This window comes from Dipodomys ordii, unplaced genomic scaffold, assembly GCF_000151885.1.
Source record: "Dipodomys ordii isolate 6190 unplaced genomic scaffold, Dord_2.0 Scaffold3, whole genome shotgun sequence".
NCBI lineage: Eukaryota > Metazoa > Chordata > Mammalia > Rodentia > Heteromyidae > Dipodomys > Dipodomys ordii.
Window position 1 is genome coordinate 16,851,433 of NW_012267219.1, and position 19,740 is coordinate 16,871,172.

A 19,740-nucleotide genomic window follows, 5' to 3' on the forward strand; every position below is an offset into this window, starting at 1 on the left:
TCCCTAGGGCATACGATAATATGAACCTGGGATTTGGTAGTAAATTAGCAAGATTTCAAGGCGAATGCAAAGAAAATGGAGGGGAAAGGAATGTATTCAAGGAAGCCACAGCAAATTAATACAGAATTAGCTGGATGTTAATGGGAAGTAGAGAGAAAGCATTTAAGTGAAGAGTTTTGAAAGCCCTGCCTAGAAGCTCAGGTTGTTTGATAGGATTCGTTGACAAGCTTGTTGGTTGGTGTCTTAGTGAGGCCTTGAAAGTGAAAAATTTGTAGAGAGCCCAGGTATAATTGGAAAATGACATTGGAAATAACATCAAGAAAAGCTAAGATTGTGACACAGATTTGATTCTTTTATTTTAAAGCCTTCAGACTGATCTTTAGAATGTTTTTTTGGCCTCAGACACATGTCTGAAACTGCTCAGAGAAATAGTGATCACCTCTAAACATTCTGTATTAAAATTCAGCAGGGTTTAGGGTCTCATGTCATGATTAAGTTTTACTAAAGGAAGTGAGAAGAATCAGCAAAGGAAGATCTGATCAGTGCTCCTAAGACCCTTTCAGCATTAGCCATTTTTTGTCTTTCCTTTTCTGTCTAAGGATGAAAGAAGGAAATTGGATACCACTGAATTAAGGAGTAGCCTGTCTTTAAATCTACAGCTTAATGGCATATACATTTCCTGGTGTGTGTGTGTGTGTGTGTGTGTGTGTGTGTGTGTGTGTGTGTGTGTGTGTGTGTGTGTGTGTGTGTGTGTGTGTGTGTGTGTGTGTGAACTGTGGGGAAATTATTTCTTCACCGCAGTCATCTATATACTTAAAATGTTTTATGTTCATCTCTATAATTCTGTTCAGAAAAACAAACTTCATTGCTATTCAAAAGTGATCATTGTACTTTCATATCCATACAAAACAATGCTCAAAAGGAAATATACTCATTACCTTGCTCATGTAACTGTAGCCTCTCTGTACAACATTTTTACAATAAACATACAAAAATTATATTTATAATAAGGAATAGATTTTGATATTTTTAAATACCTTTCTCTAAGTGATGAGAGACTCTCTTATAAAGAAGAAAAGTTATACATAATAACATTGAAGATTAATATTATTCTTTGAAAGGGAAATGCATCTTTTGGACACATGAGCAACACCATCCTCACATTTGCTGAGATCAAAAATCACTTGAAAAGATCTATTTCTCAAACAACTGAATAAATATTTGAATGCACTAAATTGGAGGCACACACAATGGTCTTCCTATTTGTTTATGACGAGATGTAAGAGAGAGGTATTTAAAGCAAGGGGGGAAATCACATGAAAAAACTCAGAAAGAAGAGATGGTCTGTAGTAGCTGGAATGACAAGGAATGAACATCTCATTAACAGACCTAAGATAGTAGGCAGGAATTTTTCTAGGTAAGGGAAGATATGAAGAGCAGATTCAAACAGATTATGTCAATCAGTAGAATTTAACTATCTTTCATTAAACACTGTGGAATATACTAAGGTTTTTGCTTATACTTCTAAAGTACTTTTAAAGAGCAATGATGGAACTAATTCAGCTGGACTAATTTTTTCACAGATGTTATCTTTCCCTAGACATACAGTAAAGGTATTTCTTACCTAGCTGATTACTGAGGCATACCATGTTAAAAACAGCCTGTTAATATCCGTTGTTTGAGAAAAGAACTTTTAATGGTCCTTCCTCTAGGTCATATCAAGTACAGTATTGTAAATTGCAACATTTCCTGAACATTCTATTTTTAGTCATTTATTTGAAGTTTCTAGAAAAGATGTAAGTGAAGTAAGCCAGGCCCAAAGAAACATAGGTCCCATGGTTTCCCTTATTTGCAATAACTAGTATATGTCTGAGACAAGCAGAAACGGTCAGATAAGTTGATGTTAAGTGAAATGAACCCCAAGATAAGGATTCAAATGTTTTTTCTTTCTGGCTATTGTTTCTAACATATTTATAAGATATTTCTTTGTTGCTTTGTATGTCCCTCCCCCCACAGTATAACCCCTGTTTTCACTGTATTTGATGTCGGTATAATTTGTGGAGCAGAAGGGAAAAAACAAATGGTTTAAATAGGGATATAGGTGGACCCATTGCAATTATGAGATGTACAAGATGTTATGTCGAAAATGAACTTTACAACTTTGGCGTAGGGTGGGGGGAGATGGGAAGGGTTGGGAAGGGGAAACAAAGGAGGAGGCAACAGTGCTTGATAAGAAATGCACTCATTACCTTGCCCATGTAATTGTAACCCCTCTCTACATTATTTTCATAATAAAAGAAAGAAAGAAAAGATTTTTCCAGATGAGAGTAAAATTTTGACATAGAAATGAGTAAGCTTGCTCAAAATTAAGCTCAGCTTTTATATATTTGTATAAGATCTCATTCACATTGTTGTTCATTAAAAATATAGCCAAATATTTTAGCAGGCTTTTAATCCACAGTATAAGCATCATTGATTTCAAATTAAAGGATGAAAATCAGACTTTAATTAAAAGTTAACATGCATCCTAGTGTTTGCTTCAGAAAATTAATATTTATATTATCAGATTCACTAATTCTTATGAAAGCCGATTTTATTTGTAGTCGACATTATCTCATACAGGGTTATTTTAAATGGCAAATAAAGATAGATAATTTACTTTGGCTATCTTTCTTTTTGAATTTAGGTTAGTATTGTCATTAGACATTCCCATCTATGAATCAGGTTTTTTTTGTGAAGAAAATCCTTAGCATTTGTCCTATATTCTGGGGAACATTTAGTAAGGATAAACTATTTACCATGAGGTGAAGAGCTCAAGGCTGATTATTTAGTTTTCTGAAAAAACAACTAGAGAAAGTGATGAATGACAAATACGTTCCCAAGGAATTCTACTTCTAAGAATGCATCACCTTCAAGAATGCATCACCTTCAAGAAAAGTAACCTTCTGGGCACATAGTGCAATCCTGTAATCCCAGCACTATTGCTTTGAGAATTGCAAGTGCAAGTTCAAGGTACATTAAGTGCTGGGAAGGTGGCTCAGAGGTAGAGTGCTTGCCTGTTATGCATGAGGCCCTGGGTTAAGTTCCTCAGCACCACATAAGCAGAAAAAGCTGGAAGTGGCATTGTGGTTCAAGTGGTACAGTGCTAGCCTTGAGCTGAAAAGCTGAGTGACAGTGCTCAGAACACCCCTCCCCCCAAAAAAGATCCTATCTCGATAAAATAAAAAATATATTAAAAATATCTGTCACTCATCATCTGATGAAAATATTGTGTATAGTGAAACAGCACTCTGTTATTTTCCTTTTTTATGCTTTATTTCGGCTCTCTTCTACTTAAATATCTGTGAAAGACTAGATTTATAGAATAGTTTGTATTAGGACATATCACTAAGTTCAGCAAAAGCTTACATTTTATAAAAATTGAATTTCTAAGTTGATTTTCTTGCAAATGTGGCTATTATCTGAGGACTGTATATTGCATGTTTCAATTTGATTATTTGAATTTTGAATTAGCATACATTACGCATACAAGAGGTGTTTCATTATCATAACACCACATATGTGTGTGGCATGAACCGAGTCGGAGGCACAGTCACTTCTCTATGTATTCCTGTGTTGTTTCAGCTGGAGAAGCCTAGATCTCCACACTAGGAATCGTAGTAGATGAAAAACATCAGAAACTATCAGGACCCTTGTTCTGCTGGCAGAATTCTATAAGATGGTACTTAAGTCACAGGAGTTGAGTTAGTAATATGTATCAGGCTTTACATTGGGATACATAAAATGAGGTACCAAACAGTGTACAGTACTTTAGACAAAATCTAAAATCACTTATTAGACAAATACTCAACATTTCTAGTTGACAGTAATTACAGTTCAATGCAATAGTAAAATACTGACATTTATGTATCTGATGTCAACAGGTAATGTTAACAAGTTTTGGTACCTAAACTGAGCCACTCTGTGAAAGAATTAAAGACTATTTGTTTGTACTGAGGCTTGAACTCAACCTTTCATGCCTACCATGCAGGTGCTTTACCATTTGAGCCACACATCTAGCTCTAGTTTTCTTATATTTTGGGTGTAGGGTTTTATCTTTTTTTCCAGGGCATACCTTCATCTGTAAATCTCTTAGGTATTCCTTCTGGGATGGGATTTAGGCATTATATGTGATTATAGATACGTACCTTTATCCCCAGCTATTTAAAACACCTTTATAAGACAATAACTAAGAACATTTAAAAAGTTCTTTTACTTTAGCCCACAAAGTGGTAAATACAATTTAACAGGATCATCTAAGCATCCAAACCCTCTGCATGTGGGTACCAACCCACCCAATGGTCAAATACAAACAAGCACGTTTTATTTTTTTTCTCTCAATATTAAAGCTTCCAAACTTTGTTTATTCCATAGGAATCTGAGCTTATAGAACTACGAGAAACTATTGAAATGCTGAAGGCCCAGAACTCTGCTGCTCAGGCAGCCATCCAGGGAGCACTGAATGGTCCCGACCACCCTCCCAAAGGTATTGATTTAATTTGTTTAGTTAGAATAAAGCTGCATTTACCAGGAGGCAGAGCCTTTATCATGTGTAAAGTAGAATGCATGCATTCAGAATTCCAAAGTTTCTAAATGGCAGCTTTCATTATCAAATAATGTTTAAGTCGACCCTTATGTATTCAACTCTGTGAATATGAGCATGTGCATGTATGTGTGTGTGTGCATGTACACAGACACACAGACACACTCAGACACACACACACACACACACACACACACACACAAACACCTTTCTCTCAACCTGATCTGGGTAGAGGACAATGGGATGATTGTTAGGGCATATATATCGGACATATTTTATTGCATAATAAGCCCAGTCAGATCCATATAGAAAAATGAAATCATTAATCAGCTATTAAGTGGGCATGGCGACCCACTTTGTCGTGGAATCAGTAAGAAGGTATATTTCCTACAGGTAAATTCAAATAATAAAACAATTAAAAATTGGCCCACTTGATTATTACCATGCTTCTGTGATTTTACACAATAAAAATGAAAATAGTGTTCCTTGTTACCATTCTTGCCCACTGAAGAAGTGCTCATTTTTTGTCATGTCATTTGTTTCTTTACATACATCCTATTATCTACTCAGGCCCTCACTCTGAGCAAATAGTCTCTATTCTCTCCCAATTTGAAATGAGTTTCCTAAATCTTGCATTCTTACTGTCTCTCTTCCCATTTCCAGATTAATTCTGGGGGGAAGAAATTCAAGCTTGGTGCTGATGGCTCACATCTTATAACCCTAGCTACTCAGGAAGCTGAGATGTGAGGACCGTGATTCAAAGCTAAAACCCAAATTTGAAAGTAGAGGTGTGTCTCAAGTGTTTTTTGTTTTTTTTTTTTTGCTTTGAGCAAAAAAGCCAAATGATAGCCTATGGCCCTGAGTTCAAGCTCCAGTACTGGTGAAATAATAATAATAATAATAATAATGGCAGTAGTAGTAGTAGTAGTAATATAAATAAAATTGAGTTTTTCCGCATGTTTAGTCGCTAATGGCCATCGTGAGCCCACAGCTTGTGTTCTCTCCACTTCCTCAAACTATTCTTTCCAGCAGTCATTAATAACCAAATGACACCATCTGGGAAAGGGTTTAAAGTTCTTGTGACACACAGTAAAACAGCTATTATACATACCCCATGTCCTTTGACAACTTTACGTCTGCTGTCATTCTTATTGCACCTCACTCCTTTCTAAATGAGTTTTAATAGATTTCATTAGACTGTATTCATGCATTCATGTCAAACACTTTGATTATATTCATTACCATCTTTCCTTACCTGTCCTTTCTTCTTCTCCCTGGTCTCTCTAGTTTCCTCCCAAAGAAAATCCTTATTTAATAATTCAGGTGATTCTTTTTTTCTTTGCTTTTATGGTTTAGATGCCACATACGAGAGAGGACATGCTGTATTTGTCTTTCTCATTCTGACTCATGTTGCTTAACATGATGATCTTCAATTCTATCCATTTTCTTGCAAATGATATAATTTCTTTTTCTTTGTGGTTGAATAATAATCTGTTCTTCATCCATTCTTTGATTAGGTGGCATCCAAACTGGTTTGGGTATATTTTTTGATATCCACTCACTCTTTTGTATCTATTTGTAGTTAGCAATCTTTTAAGCTCTCTTTTACTAATTCTGTACCTTACAAGTCTATATATCCTACCTAAAATGTAACAAAAGGTCATCTGATACTCTAGCTATAATGGGCACTGGTATGTTGATAACTGTCTAATCTGTGTCTCTAGACTCCATTGTACTCCTGAGAAACATATTCTTCTTTCCAACTTACAGGACAAATCACTTGGACATCTTTATTTGTCTCCTTGGCATTTCTATGCGAAAGAAAACCACTCTTGAAATGGGCATTTTTTTTCTTCTCTCATATCAAATTCCCCATCAGTTCTCCTTACCTTGTAAATGACACAACCATCCTTCCATGTAGCCAGGAATCTAGATGTCAGTCATAACTACTTCTATCTGATTGAATAAATCAACAAATTCTGTTGTTTACCCTTTGACTAGATCTGAATTTGTCACTTTTTCTCTAATCCTTCTGTCATCATCCCTCATTGTCCACTGACCATGAACACAGCCTCCATATAGCCTTTCTGTCTTTAATCTTTTCCTAGTTTGCCTCATTATTCAGTCAGAGCAACAATCCAATACCAGTATTCGTATGGGTCTTCTGGGGCCTTGTATTAGAAAGGTAATTTCTCAACAGGAGATAAGCATGTTTGCCAGCTCTATTCATTCAATAAATACTTACTTAGTGAGTGATAATTATGAACCAAATGCTGGTATGGTTTTTGTTTTTTGTTTTTTTGTTTTTTTTTACTTTACTTGCATTTCTTTCAGTTCACCCTAAGTTCTTAGTGCAATGTGTTTATTCCACTCAGAACATTCCATCCTGTGTTTAATTTAAAGACTTTCTGGAAAACCGTAGGACTTAATCTGAATAGGCCTTCATGAACCCCAAAGTGGATGATGTCCCTTGTAATATGCTTTTGGAAGCAGCTGTAAAACTTTGATTAAAAATAATATAAATGCGTGATAATGTAAATCTGTGGTAGGACATTAAAAGGTGTGTGTGTGTGTGTGTGTGCGCGCGCACGCGCGCGTGCGTGCGCGCGGGCTTGAATGCTCCAGCAATACTTTGGGCTTTTTGTTGCTTAATTGGCAATAACATTCTCACAGGCTTTCCTGCCTGGACAACTTTTGAACCGCAATTCTCAGATCTCAGCTTCCTGAGTAGCTAGGATTACTGGTGTGAGCCACCAATGCCCAGCTTTAGGTCTTGTTTTCATATCCCAGTGCAAGTGATTATCAGTTTATCATCACTCTATAACAAGCTTGCTTGCGTTTTATAGAAATAATAACCTATCAAAAATATATACTGTAGTTTAAATTTTAGGGAAAAATATATAAAGTGAGCTATATTAAAGTTGAAAGTCAAAGTAGTTTTCTGTGGGCTCCTTCTGTTAAGTATTTAGCAACTTTCCATGTGGGGAAGTTAATTTATATGCGACATGGAAATCACTGCATATTTAAAGCTTATCTTAGAGCTATAATAAAGCAGCTTATGTTCTAAATCTTCATGTAGTAAATAGGTCCAGAAGGGATTTAGAAAGGCTTAATCCTTTCTTTAATACAGCACAAGCCACTGAAGTGAAACTTTCTAAAAGGATTCCTTTTATCTTAGGCAACAGGTAGCTTGGTATATCTACTGGAATTTTGAAAAAAGGAATTCCTTCACAAAATAATAATTTATACCTAGTCTGCAAATACTAAAAATATTGAAAATTTCCACCTTTTACATCTAGCAAAATACCTAGTTGTAAAGTGTTGACTGTATATAGTATACGTAGACCATGTTTTTGAAATACTAAAATTACATAAATTTTAATAAAAATAAAATTCCATATATCATAGTGGCCACTAATATTACTTGGAGAACCAGATTAATTCTTTATCTTTTTTATGGGTTATTTGGGTAATTAGGTAGCCAGAAATCATATTGATATTAGTTTTTGATACTTTTGACGTATTTGTGTTAAATAAATTTTTGACATACAGTCTGAAATGATTCAGGCAATACTTAAAATGAGGCCAAAGATTACAAACCACATACCAATTTATTATTTATTAATTTCCATCTATTTTATCTAAGTTATATGTTACTAACATCTAATTTATGACAAAAGTTTATAATGAAATAATGTCTTCACTTTCAGACATATTTCATCATCTGATACACACTTTGAGCTCTATCATATATTAAATATCAAGTTAAAAACAAATGTTTCCAAGTGGCTCACAATTTATTATAGTAAAGGCAGAATACATGTTTACATATGTATTTATTTACACATCTATTTTAAACAACTATGACAAAGGTAATTGTTATGAGGCTTAAAGTTGAAGCTATGTAGATTGTTTTATCCAAATAAAATACTGGATTTTTAAGTCATTACTTCTCTTTGACACAAAAGAGTTTTGGATTTTTTTTTGAGAAGTACCAAGGGGGACAGGTCTGTGATTCCCGCTACAATGAAGGCACAGATAGGAGGATCATAGTCTAGGTTGGCCGCAGACACAAAGTACAAAAAGACCTTAGAAAATATAAAATAAAATATAAAAGGCATTGAAAATATTTACTTAAAAACAGACCATGAACAATGTGGCTTAATTGGTAGAATACCTGTCAAAAATGTATGAGGTCCTGAGTAACACACACACACACACACACACACATACACTCACACTCACACACACACACACACAAATACAGTTCAACTATACATGTACATATATATGTAATTGCCATTATACTAAGTCCATTTTAGCGTTGGTAAGTGAACACAATTTTGTTGAATGAACATCTAGAATAAATGTACTTCTGTCTGGGAATGTGGCTTAGTGGTAGAGTGCTTGCCTAGCATGCATGAAGTTCTGGGTTTGATTCCTCAGGACCACATAAGCAGAAAAAGCCAGAAGTTGTGCTGTGGCTCAAGTGGTATGGTACTAGCCTTAAGGAAAAGCAGCTCTGGGACAGTGCCTAGGCTCTGAGGTCAAGCCCTAAGACTAGAAAAAAAATGTATTTAACACCTATATCATTCACATACTGAATGTATGCCTTGGATAAAAGCAGTAAGAGTAAACAAAACAAACATCGGAAAGCTCTTCTCCATTGAACTTTCCGTCTAACGGGAGAGGAGTGACTCTTGACTAAGATGGAGAGGAACAGGGCACCATAATAAAGACAGTACCAGGAAACCTGCTGGAGGTTGCATGGTGATTTAGAAACACTTCCATTTTAGCAATACTTAAGGGAAGTTTCAAAGAGTAATTATGAGGTCATACTGTAAGTGCTACAGGAAGAGCTTTCCAGGAGGGCCTCAAAGCACAGAGGAGATAGGTGTCATTGGCAAACTGATATAAAGAGAAAAGTGAGCAAAGGTGAAATAAGCAGAACATAGCTGTACTGAGCAAATTACTGGGGAATTTGGACCATTGGTTTTTCACAATTGGATTTTTCTATGCTTATTAAAATTAGAATCCATTAAAAAGTTTTAAGAAAAGGAGTGATGGTGATTTCTTTTTCCTTCTGAAAAGATTTCCCTAGCTCCTGTTTATAAAAACAGTTGGAAGATGAGTAATTTAGATAGCGTTACTCGCTCGCTACATGTAATGTTCTTTGACTGGAGCTGGGGCATCGGGGATGCAGAGGAGAGGAGATAGAAAATGAATGAGTGAGCAAATACATATCTGAAAATTATACTTTTCTAGCAGGTATCTCATTATTCAAATGGTTGATATTCATTTGTAATCATTATTTACTTGGTCTATAATGCCCCCAGTACTCAAGTCCTTATTAGCAGTAGAAAAGAATTGTAAGGGGAAGGTAAAATGCATCTCCTTTGTTCCATAATATTATTAAAACTATTATGCTGCTAGTCTTTCCTGGCAAATGAAGTTATAGTTAAAGGTAACTCAGGCCTCCAAAGTACACTTTTGACTATAATTATGATAATTTACCTGGCTTTTAAGTTCTGTGCCTTTAATAAAAAGTGAAATATAATTTATTAACTGTACATATCATAAAGTCTCCAGAACTCTTACAGTTTATACATTTGTCCTATTGGTGAAAAATAGGAAGGAAAAGCCATCAGATGCTCTAGTAAGTTTAGAAAATTTACAGGCACTGTAGCAGAGATTAAAACATGAATTAAAACTCATATTCTTACATTATTTATTTATATGACATATATATATATATATATTAGAAAATTAAGAGATAGGAGCCTCCTTTATTGTGTAACCTAAACAGTAAACATCAATACCTTGATTGAGGGTTCTGGAGTTTGGTTATATTTCTTGCACATAAAACCAATAAATGTTCTCATTATTTTTACAAAATTAGTTTAAGAAATAAAACTGCATATTCTGAAATTTACTGTTCTTTATGAAGCTTATGAGAATGACCATTAATGGAAAAATTAAGTTATGGGTATATGAGTATGAGAACAAATATATATGTATATATATATCTCCACTTATATCTATATCTATATCTATATATCATGTGTTTTATACATACATATTACATAGTCACATATAAACTAATATAAAGTAACCACTTATAGTTGTTTTTCTAAATTGGTCAACTCAAAGGCTTGTGTTCATATTATTATTTCTGTGGAAATTTTAAGAAATATGTATACTAATCTTTTGATATCTTACAAGTTTCCCTGAGATTTGTTTTGGGGATGAAGGCTTGGCTAATTCTCAAAGATACCAATCAAACATATTAATTGGAATATCTTAAAAGCAAATTTGGCCTTATAAATGTTCTTAGTATCTTACTAATTGTTATCAGTTTAATTTTAATAGATATAGCTTATGAATTATTTACATAGAAAACTGAAGGCCTTTAAAATTCATTGAATATAAAATGCTACAATTTTTCAAGTATTCCCTGTATCCTAAGAAACAATGTATGGGGCTGGGAAGGTGGCTCAGTGGTAGAGCGCTTGCCTTGCATGCATGAGGCCCTGGGTTCGATTCCCCAGCACCACATAAGCAAAAAGAAAAAAAAGCTGGAAGTGGCGCTGTGGCTCAAGTGGTAGAGTGCTAGCCTTGAGTTGAAGAGCTGAGGGACAGTGCCCAGGCCCAGAGTTCAGGCCCCACTACTGGACTCCCCCCCCAAAAGAAACAATGTATGCTGTTTAGCAGCATAACACAGCTGTATTACATGGTAGTCCAATAGATACTAGAATTGGTTGGCCTCTGAGGTTGGATTCATATTTTCAACTATGTAGCCTGTGAAAAGTGTTTTAGAAGCTAAACTCATTTATCGGATTTAATTTAAGAGTAAAATTAGGTACTGTAGAGGCATACTAAGCATTATTATTGTTGTTCCTAGCCTAAGTCAAGGACAGGGAGTGAGGCATGCTAGAAGAATTACACTTCATTAAATTTATTCTCTGTTTAATTTACAAAGAGCCTACCTCAGCTCTCTTGAGCATCCGCCTTCGCCACTTCTTTGACCTTGGTCAAGTTACATAACTTCTTTATACTTCAGTGTCCTCTGCTCTGACATGATATGAGTTTCATAATTTGTATTGGCTACAAGGTGGTACAATTCACTGAAATGGAAAGTTATATATTTGGCTTTGATAACTCATCAAAGCACAAATATTAAAAGGACAGAATTAACTTACATCCTATTATATTTTCCCATGGAACTAATCATTCAGAATAAATCATTTTGGAAGTACATTTTGGCCCAGGTATTCAGTAGAAAGCACCAGCATAACATTTCATTCTTGGATAAAATTCAGAACTCATTAAGCCTCCAGTATTAGGCATTCATATGAGATTCCCATTGAATCTTATCATAGAAAACTGCTCACTAAAGCAAATGTGGTTGTACTGTATTAAACTCGTAAGATGGAAACTTTCCAAAATAAACTTATAAAGTCTTGTTGAACTTTATTGGAGAACTTCCTCTCCGAAAGCATCAAAGACATGTTTGTCCAGATTGCAACTCACAGAATGTGACCCTCTCTATTATTGCCAGATCTCCGCATCAGAAGACAACATTCCTCAGAAAGCGTGTCTAGTATCAACAGTGCCACAAGCCATTCCAGCATTGGCAGTGGTAATGATGCTGATTCCAAGAAAAAGAAAAAGAAAAATTGGGTAAGCCTTTTTTACTTATCTAATTCAGTGCTTCATTATGGTGTGATGACTTAGATATTGTTCTTATTCTTGAGACTTCAGAGATCTATAGTGGTTTACAAAGTGTATTCAAAGAACTGGTGTGCTTAACACCAAGATTAGGCTCTCATAGTGCTGAAAAGCATACATGTTGGAGTTGTTAGGATAGAGACAAAGAAGTATAGGATTATGAAGATGATGGTGGTGGTGGTGATGATGGTTTTGTGGTAATGATGGTAGTAGTAGTGCTGGTGGTGGCAGTGATGATGATGATGATGATGATGATGGTGATGGTGATGATGGTGATGGTGATGGTGATGAGAGTGGTAGTGGTGGTGATAATGGTGATGGTTGTGGTTGTAATAATGATGGTGGTAGTGGTGATGATGGAGGAAATGGAGTATTGGATTGGATAAAAGTACACATGAGTTCTTGGAAGTCATTCGTCACCATGGAGTCCACAGGACTCCAAGTTCCATCCCATACAAAATCATCTACATTAGTGTTTCTGTTTTATTTTTTACTTAAGAGAACCCAATAGAAATACAGAAAAGAATTGCCACAGAATTGCACCTTAAGTTTGCAAGGGATGTGTTTTGGCATAATGGTATTATTAAACAATTACTTAAAACAGAACAATTGAAGAGAACAAGCTGACACTGCAGAAAGTTTAAGCACGTTGAAGTAAAGGATTTCCTTTGTTTCTACCACACAAAGGTGGATGTGTAATGAATGCAATTCTTGAAATCTAAAGCAAAACTATCAGGATTTACCTGGAGTACTTTCTGTAAATAATGAAAAATATATATCTTTTTTGTTTTGAAAAAATGTTTATGCAGGTTTTATTTTAAAATACTGATCCGCCTTCATTCCCTTGATTTGTAATTCCACACTCTTTCATGTTTCTGCAAGGTGAACTGTAGAGGAAGTGAGGTGAATATAACCGGTGGACAATTTGGCATGCATCTATACAAAAACCCCTCCCTTGGCATGAATGCTATTCATTTTGGCAGTAGGCTTTTATACCTCTTAAAAACAGATTACCTTGTATGTCTTTTCTTTGTGTCTTTTCCATTTTAATCTCAAATTTGAAAGGAAAGCAAAACCTCTTTCTGAATAGAGCTGTAGGGGACACCAATTCTGGTTTTCAATAGTCTGGGATTTGAAAATTTGAATAGAAAGCCACAATTAATGAAGTGGTAGGTGAATTTGATTTCATTTTGCTTTTTAAGTTTATACTGTCAGCAGGATATGACTTGATTGTAGCACTAAAGTGGCCATTTAAAACAAATTGCCTTGAAGAGAGAAAGCACTGGGAGTGGAGATCCCTTCAAGGTACTTAGTTTTAAATGAGTGCTCTGACAGCCGTGCCCTTGACCTTGCACTATTTTAAATCCTCCCATGTTTGCGCTGAGCTGGATTAATACAAAGATAAAGGGAAAACACTGAATGCAGTATCATTTGATATATTTTTTAGAGATACTGTGCTGCATTTGTTAATACTCTGCTTATTTATACTGACCCCAGGCAGTGGCTAGGATGGCACCTGCTAACTAACGCCCCTAAGCCAAAGTCCTCCAAGGACAAATAGACAAGGAAGGTAATTTCTGTCCTTCTTTCAGCTGAGAAGCTCTTTCAAACAAGCCTTCGGAAAGAAAAAGTCCACCAAGCCTCCTTCCTCTCACTCGGACATCGAAGAGCTTACTGATTCCTCCCTTCCAGCCTCACCAAAACTGACCCATAATGTTGGAGACTGTGGCTCAGGATCCATGAAGCCATCTCAATCTGCCTCTGCGTAAGTGTCTTTCTGAAGGCTGTCCACCTGTTTATGAAACAACAGCCTCAGGCCAAGCCCCATGTATATATTCAAAACGGGACCAAGTGCCACCTGCCTGACCAATCTCAGATCTGTACTGACCATCTCCAGAGTTTTCTGGGAATGGTAGAGAAAATTTACTTATGCTTTGTTTTTTTTTGTCGGTCGTGGGGCTTGAACTCTGGGCGTGGGCACTGTCCCTCAGCTCTTCAGTTCAAGGCGAGCGCTCTACCACTTGAGCTACAGCGCCACTTCCGGTTTTCTGGTGGTTTATTGGAGATAGGAGTCTCACAGTCTCTCCTGCCCGGGCTGGCTTTGAACCGCGATCCTCAGATCTCAGCCTCCTGAGTAGCTAGGATTACAGGCGTGAGCCACCAGCGCCCGGCGTTGCTTTGTTTTTCTGAACATTAAAATACAAATGCTTCTTGATCCTACTCTCCACTTCTCTAATTATTGTACTTCTTTTTTTCACTGGAATTATCCATCTATCTGTCTGACTGTGCACACACGCAGGTCACCCCTTGTCTGGCCACCAAAGAAAAGGCAAAATGGCCCTGTCATCTACAAGCATAGATCTCGGTAACATGGTTTGATGCATACGAGAGCTGTCAAGATTGGAATGCTAACCTAGCAGTATTTGCTTCTGTTTTCTCTAAAACCACATGCATGCATTCCACCCACAAATACCTTCTCTGTGTTTTCAATTACAACTTAGTTTCTTAAAAAAAAATCAATCTGCAATCTGTTTGTCTTTCATTGTATCGGATATTGGATAATCTAACATAGTATTTCTATATTAGCTCACTTTGTGTTGGAGTGTGTGTGTGTTTACCTGTGCATGTATGTGTGCCTGCTGGTACTAGGGCTTGAACTCAGAGCTTAGGCCCTGCCCCTTAGCTTTTTCTCTTTTTTGCTCAAGGCTAGTGCTCTAACATTTGTGCCATGTTGTGCCATGATAAGAAGATTCTGTTTTATTTACTATTTAAACTCTGATTTTCTTATGCACCCAAGACAATGACAGCTATAGAATATGGATTCAACAGGACCTTTATGCTGTGGCTACTTAATTTTACCTCTTCCATAATTATGAGGGAAGAGTGTGTCATGGCATATTGTAATCAACAATCTGAATCCAAATACTATTTTAAATGATAATAATGTAAAATTAATATAAACAAATTCCTTTGCCTGATTTTCTACAAAGCTGTACACAAAACACAAGTGTATGACGTATATGACCTTCACACAGCTCTCCGCTAGCCTGCCTGTGTGGGCAGCTAAGGCACAGACTTTAGTCTGTACCTTAGCTTCACGTGTTGTGATCTCCTAAATCTGCTGAGCCCATAGGAAGATTATATAACACTCATCCATTATTTAAATGTTTCAAGCTAATCTCTTTAATTTATTTTTGACAATAGTTATGTTGGATTTTCATAACTAAATGTTAGTGTGAAGCAAATAAGGTTATGGTATGTACACTTTTTTAAAAAAAGAAATCAACGTTGTGAGATACAATAACTTGGCTTTTTAAAAGGAAAAATTTGCTGGGCACTTGTATCTCATGCCTGTAATCCTACCTATTCAAGAGGCTGAAAGCTAAGGATTATGGTTCAAAGCCAGCTCAGACAGGAAAATCCAGGTAACTCAATTAACCACCCAAAAATACCCAGAAATGGGGGTATGGCTCAAGTGGTAGAACACCAACCTTCAGCAACAAAGCTGAAGGACAGCACCTACATCCTTAATTCAAGCTTCATAATTGTACAATAAGAGGGGAGGTAGGGTAGGGAGAGGGAATATTTCACAAGTTGCCAAGCATATAGAATGAAATACAGTAATACTATGACTCCTCTGTTCTGTATGTAATCACAGCAATCACAGAATTTTAAGGATCACTTAGCATTTCATAACAGTACATTGTTTTGTAAACTTCAGAAAATAAGAAGAAAAGATCAAGAAGGACATTTAGTTTGCAGTTTTGGACTTGTCATTGCATTACTATTGCTGGAACTCTCTCCTTTTTCTAGGTCTTGCCAACAGCCCATGATTTTTGGATGCTATTACAGTTCAGCCCTTAAAAGAGGGATTTCTTTTACTAATCTTTTGACTCTCCCCCTCCTCCCACCACCGACACCACTGACTTTTGTGTTGTTTTTTTCCTTTAGGATCTGTGAATGCACAGAGGCTGAGGCAGAGATAATTCTGCAGCTCAAGAGCGAGCTCAGAGAAAAAGAATTAAAACTAACAGATATTCGGCTGGAGGCCCTCAGCTCTGCCCACCATCTTGATCAGATCCGGGAAGCCATGAACAGGATGCAGGTCTGTGCTGAATTCAGCATGTTTTGAGAAGGAAATGGAAAAATTATAATTCTGGAGGGCAATTTTTTTTTCCTTCCTCTTGTCTGGCTTTCCCTACAACCAAGTTCACTCTTAAAGCCGTTGTGGAATTGTCCTCTGTGTCTACAGTTTTTACAACTCAGTTTTTAGTACTAAATGGAGAATTTTCTGAATTCTAGTTTGGCAGTGAGAAAGCAAACTAGGCAGTTCTATTCAAGGATCATTAAGGATACTTGTACTAGTGATTACATTCTGGCTGAAAGTCATGTTTTACAGAAATGACTGCAATTTTTGATTCTTCACTCTTCTATGAGTTACCTTTATATTAGCATTGTTCTAGAAAGTTATTCTTTTGAAATCTGACTTTCAAAAATACCTTTACCTACTTTCCATTGAAAAACAAAAATAATGAGGGGAATACATGCTTCAAAAGAAGCATTCTGAATATAAAAGTAAAAGTGATTTAGAAGGCCAACTGTAAAAGTAAAGCTTCTGTATCTTTTGGATGCATCTCAAAGCTAAATTCAGAAGTAGTGAGTGCTTAGAGTAAATTCTTATTTTATTATTGTAAATCAATAATCCCTACTACCACAGACAATAGAAGAAAGAAAATACTCATTTGCTGAGCAGATTCATCTGCCACTGTATAGATTCACAAATAGGCTTATGTTGTTTTTATGAGCTTAGTACTTTATTTTGGAAAAAACACCTTTTTCCATTTATTAGCTAGTATGCTGAAATAACTATAAATCACCTTGTTTGTATTATTTCTTTTCTCTATTTTTCTGGTCCCCCTGAATTCAGGGAAGTAAGGTAGCATTATTTGCCTACAAGATTCTAATACCACTTTAAAAATAAGTGTGAGGAACTATCAAATTATGTTATTCTTTTGGTGTTTTGTTTGTTTCTGTGCCAATGATTTCAGCCTCACAGTCACACTTGGCTTTTTCAGTTAAGGCCAGCACTGTACCCTAGAGCCACACCTCCACTTCCAGCTTTTGAATGGCTGATGGGAGACAAGTCTCTTAGACTTTCCTGCCCAAACTGGCTTTGAACTGTGATCCTCAAATCTTGGCCTTCTAAATAGCTAGAATTACAGATGTGAGCCACCAGGACCTGGCTATATTATTCTTAATTCAAATGAGACTAAGTCCTGAAAAACTTTTATGAAATATGATATTTTTAAATATTCAATAGGAATGAGAATACAGCTTAGTGTAGAGTTCATACCTAACATGTATGAGACCCTAGGTTCAGTTCCTAGCACCCCAAATAGTTAACAACAACAATAGCAATATGGTGTCTATTGTATGATCCCAGGTGTACGTACCTGTAAGAGTCAGAGCAAAAGCTGACTTTCCTTCTGTACGAGAAAATGCTGTTTTTAAATCATTTGTATTTATTTAACTTATTACCTTATACTTTAACAAACTACCCGCCTCCCCTACAAACCTTGGCACCTTTCCCTCTGTTTTCTGTCTTTGTAACAGAATGAAATAGAAATACTAAAGGCTGAAAATGATCGGTTGAAGGCTGAAACTGGTAACATTGCTAAGCCTGCTCGACCACCATCAGAATCCTCAAGCACTGCGTCTTCCTCTTCTTCCCGGCAGTCCCTGGGGCTTTCCCTCAACAACTTGAACATCACAGAGTCTGTTACCTCAGGTGAGTTAGTGCATATGCCTGTCCAACCCACAGCTGGTCTACAGCTCAGCAGGGATGGGCACATTTAGAATCTGGAGATCATTGCCCTTCAGAATGTTAACATGCATGCTCAAAAATAGCCCTATTTTTATCTTCAAACATTTTCTACTTGTAATTTTATAAGAATATTCTCTGTGAAATATTGAATCTTAGAGGTACAGTTTTCAAACTATGTTTAAAAAAAATTTCTTGCACTTTGGGAGGACAGCATCCTTGAATATTCTTGGAGATGATTAATACTCCCGGAATATAATAACTCCATGGCAGTTAATAGAGTTTTCAGTGTACAAAGCCATTTCTGAATTCAGCTAGATGGGCCTTCTCGCTGTTGCCTAGGGAAAACACAATGTTGCTGTGTCACCCAGCCTGCAGCTTTATTAAATTTTCCGCAAACAAAAGAAAATGCTAGGTTGTTATTGTGCACAGCAGGACTAATGGTAGAAGAAGGGTAGAGTTTTGATTCAATTTCAGGCAGAATCACATGATACTGTTTCATCTTGATATATAATGAGCCATTCACTTATCAAGTAGAACTGTTCCTATGACATTGAATCATTTGATATATGTAGAGTTTGGTAGGAAATGTTTACATGAAGATCTGTGGTAATTACAAAGTCCAACCACCAGATGACGCTTGGAAACCAGTAATATTGATGTTCCTTGGCAACTAGACTTCACTGTGGACCCTGGAGATTCTGCTGCTTGTCTTAAACCATTCAAATGTAGACAGATCAAGAGGAGGAAGAAGATATTTTTTAAAAAATGATGCGGTTATTGATTACATTTTCAAAAATCACATATCTTCAAAAAATCTAGAATCTTTTCAAATTCTTTTGTGGCTATTGCTATAGCTGTAACTAATATATTATAAAAATATAAAAATTACATAAATATATACACTCACTTTTAGCATATATATTTAAAGGATAATAAAGGATAATTAGAGCTTTTTGTAATTCAGAAAAATAATGTTTATATATAAGACCATAACTTGTGTTCTACAAAATCTCCAGAGTATACTTTCCTCATGATTTTCCTCTCATGGAGATTATTTTTACACAGATTTTTCTACCAACTTACTGTGAACAGGGAAGAACCAGAGTTAGGCAGGATGTGATCTCCCTACTCTCTAAAGGATATTTCTGAATAAATATACAGAGAAAAGAAGTAATTGTTTGAATAGCAGAATCTACTAGGCATAGAACATGAGGTGTTTTACAAAGCTATTGCTTATGCTTTCTGTAGCTGTACAAAATGGGGTTGCTTAAGGGCCCCACTTTGTATATGCGGAAACCAGGCCTAGGAAAGTGACTGTACAGATTGTTTCCAAAGCATGCAACTAATGAGTGGAAAAATTAATATGTAGAGTCACATCTGGATGAGTCTACTACCAGGACTTTTCCCTATCATATTAATTCTGCTGTAGCTCATCTGTACAAAGGCCAAGGACAATCATTTACTGGTAATACTACCTCAATGTTCTCAGGAGTAAATATACAGAGTAGATACAGAAATAAGCTATGAGGTTAAATACCTTTCCATGGATTATTTCAACATCATTTTATACCACCCTGCTCTCCTCCTGATTCTAAACTCCTGCTCG

General features: G+C 36.1%; 1 protein-coding gene across 3 annotated transcripts in view; it reads left to right on the forward strand.

Moving 5' to 3' along the window:
- Nav3 (neuron navigator 3) overlaps positions 1 to 19,740 on the forward strand; it is a 287,020-nt gene that overhangs the window by 240,110 nt on the left and 27,170 nt on the right. Inside the window, exons 24-30 of one of the 3 annotated variants that reach the window (XM_013019548.1) lie at positions 4,414 to 4,525; positions 12,141 to 12,262; positions 13,193 to 13,213; positions 13,903 to 14,075; positions 14,610 to 14,675; positions 16,262 to 16,415; positions 17,924 to 18,098. In XM_013019548.1, coding sequence (XP_012875002.1) covers positions 4,414 to 4,525; positions 12,141 to 12,262; positions 13,193 to 13,213; positions 13,903 to 14,075; positions 14,610 to 14,675; positions 16,262 to 16,415; positions 17,924 to 18,098 — 823 coding nt within the window. The remainder of the gene's footprint in view (positions 1 to 4,413; positions 4,526 to 12,140; positions 12,263 to 13,192; positions 13,214 to 13,902; positions 14,076 to 14,609; positions 14,676 to 16,261; positions 16,416 to 17,923; positions 18,099 to 19,740) is intronic. The other 2 variants (XM_013019554.1, XM_013019559.1) reach the window with 2 other exon arrangements.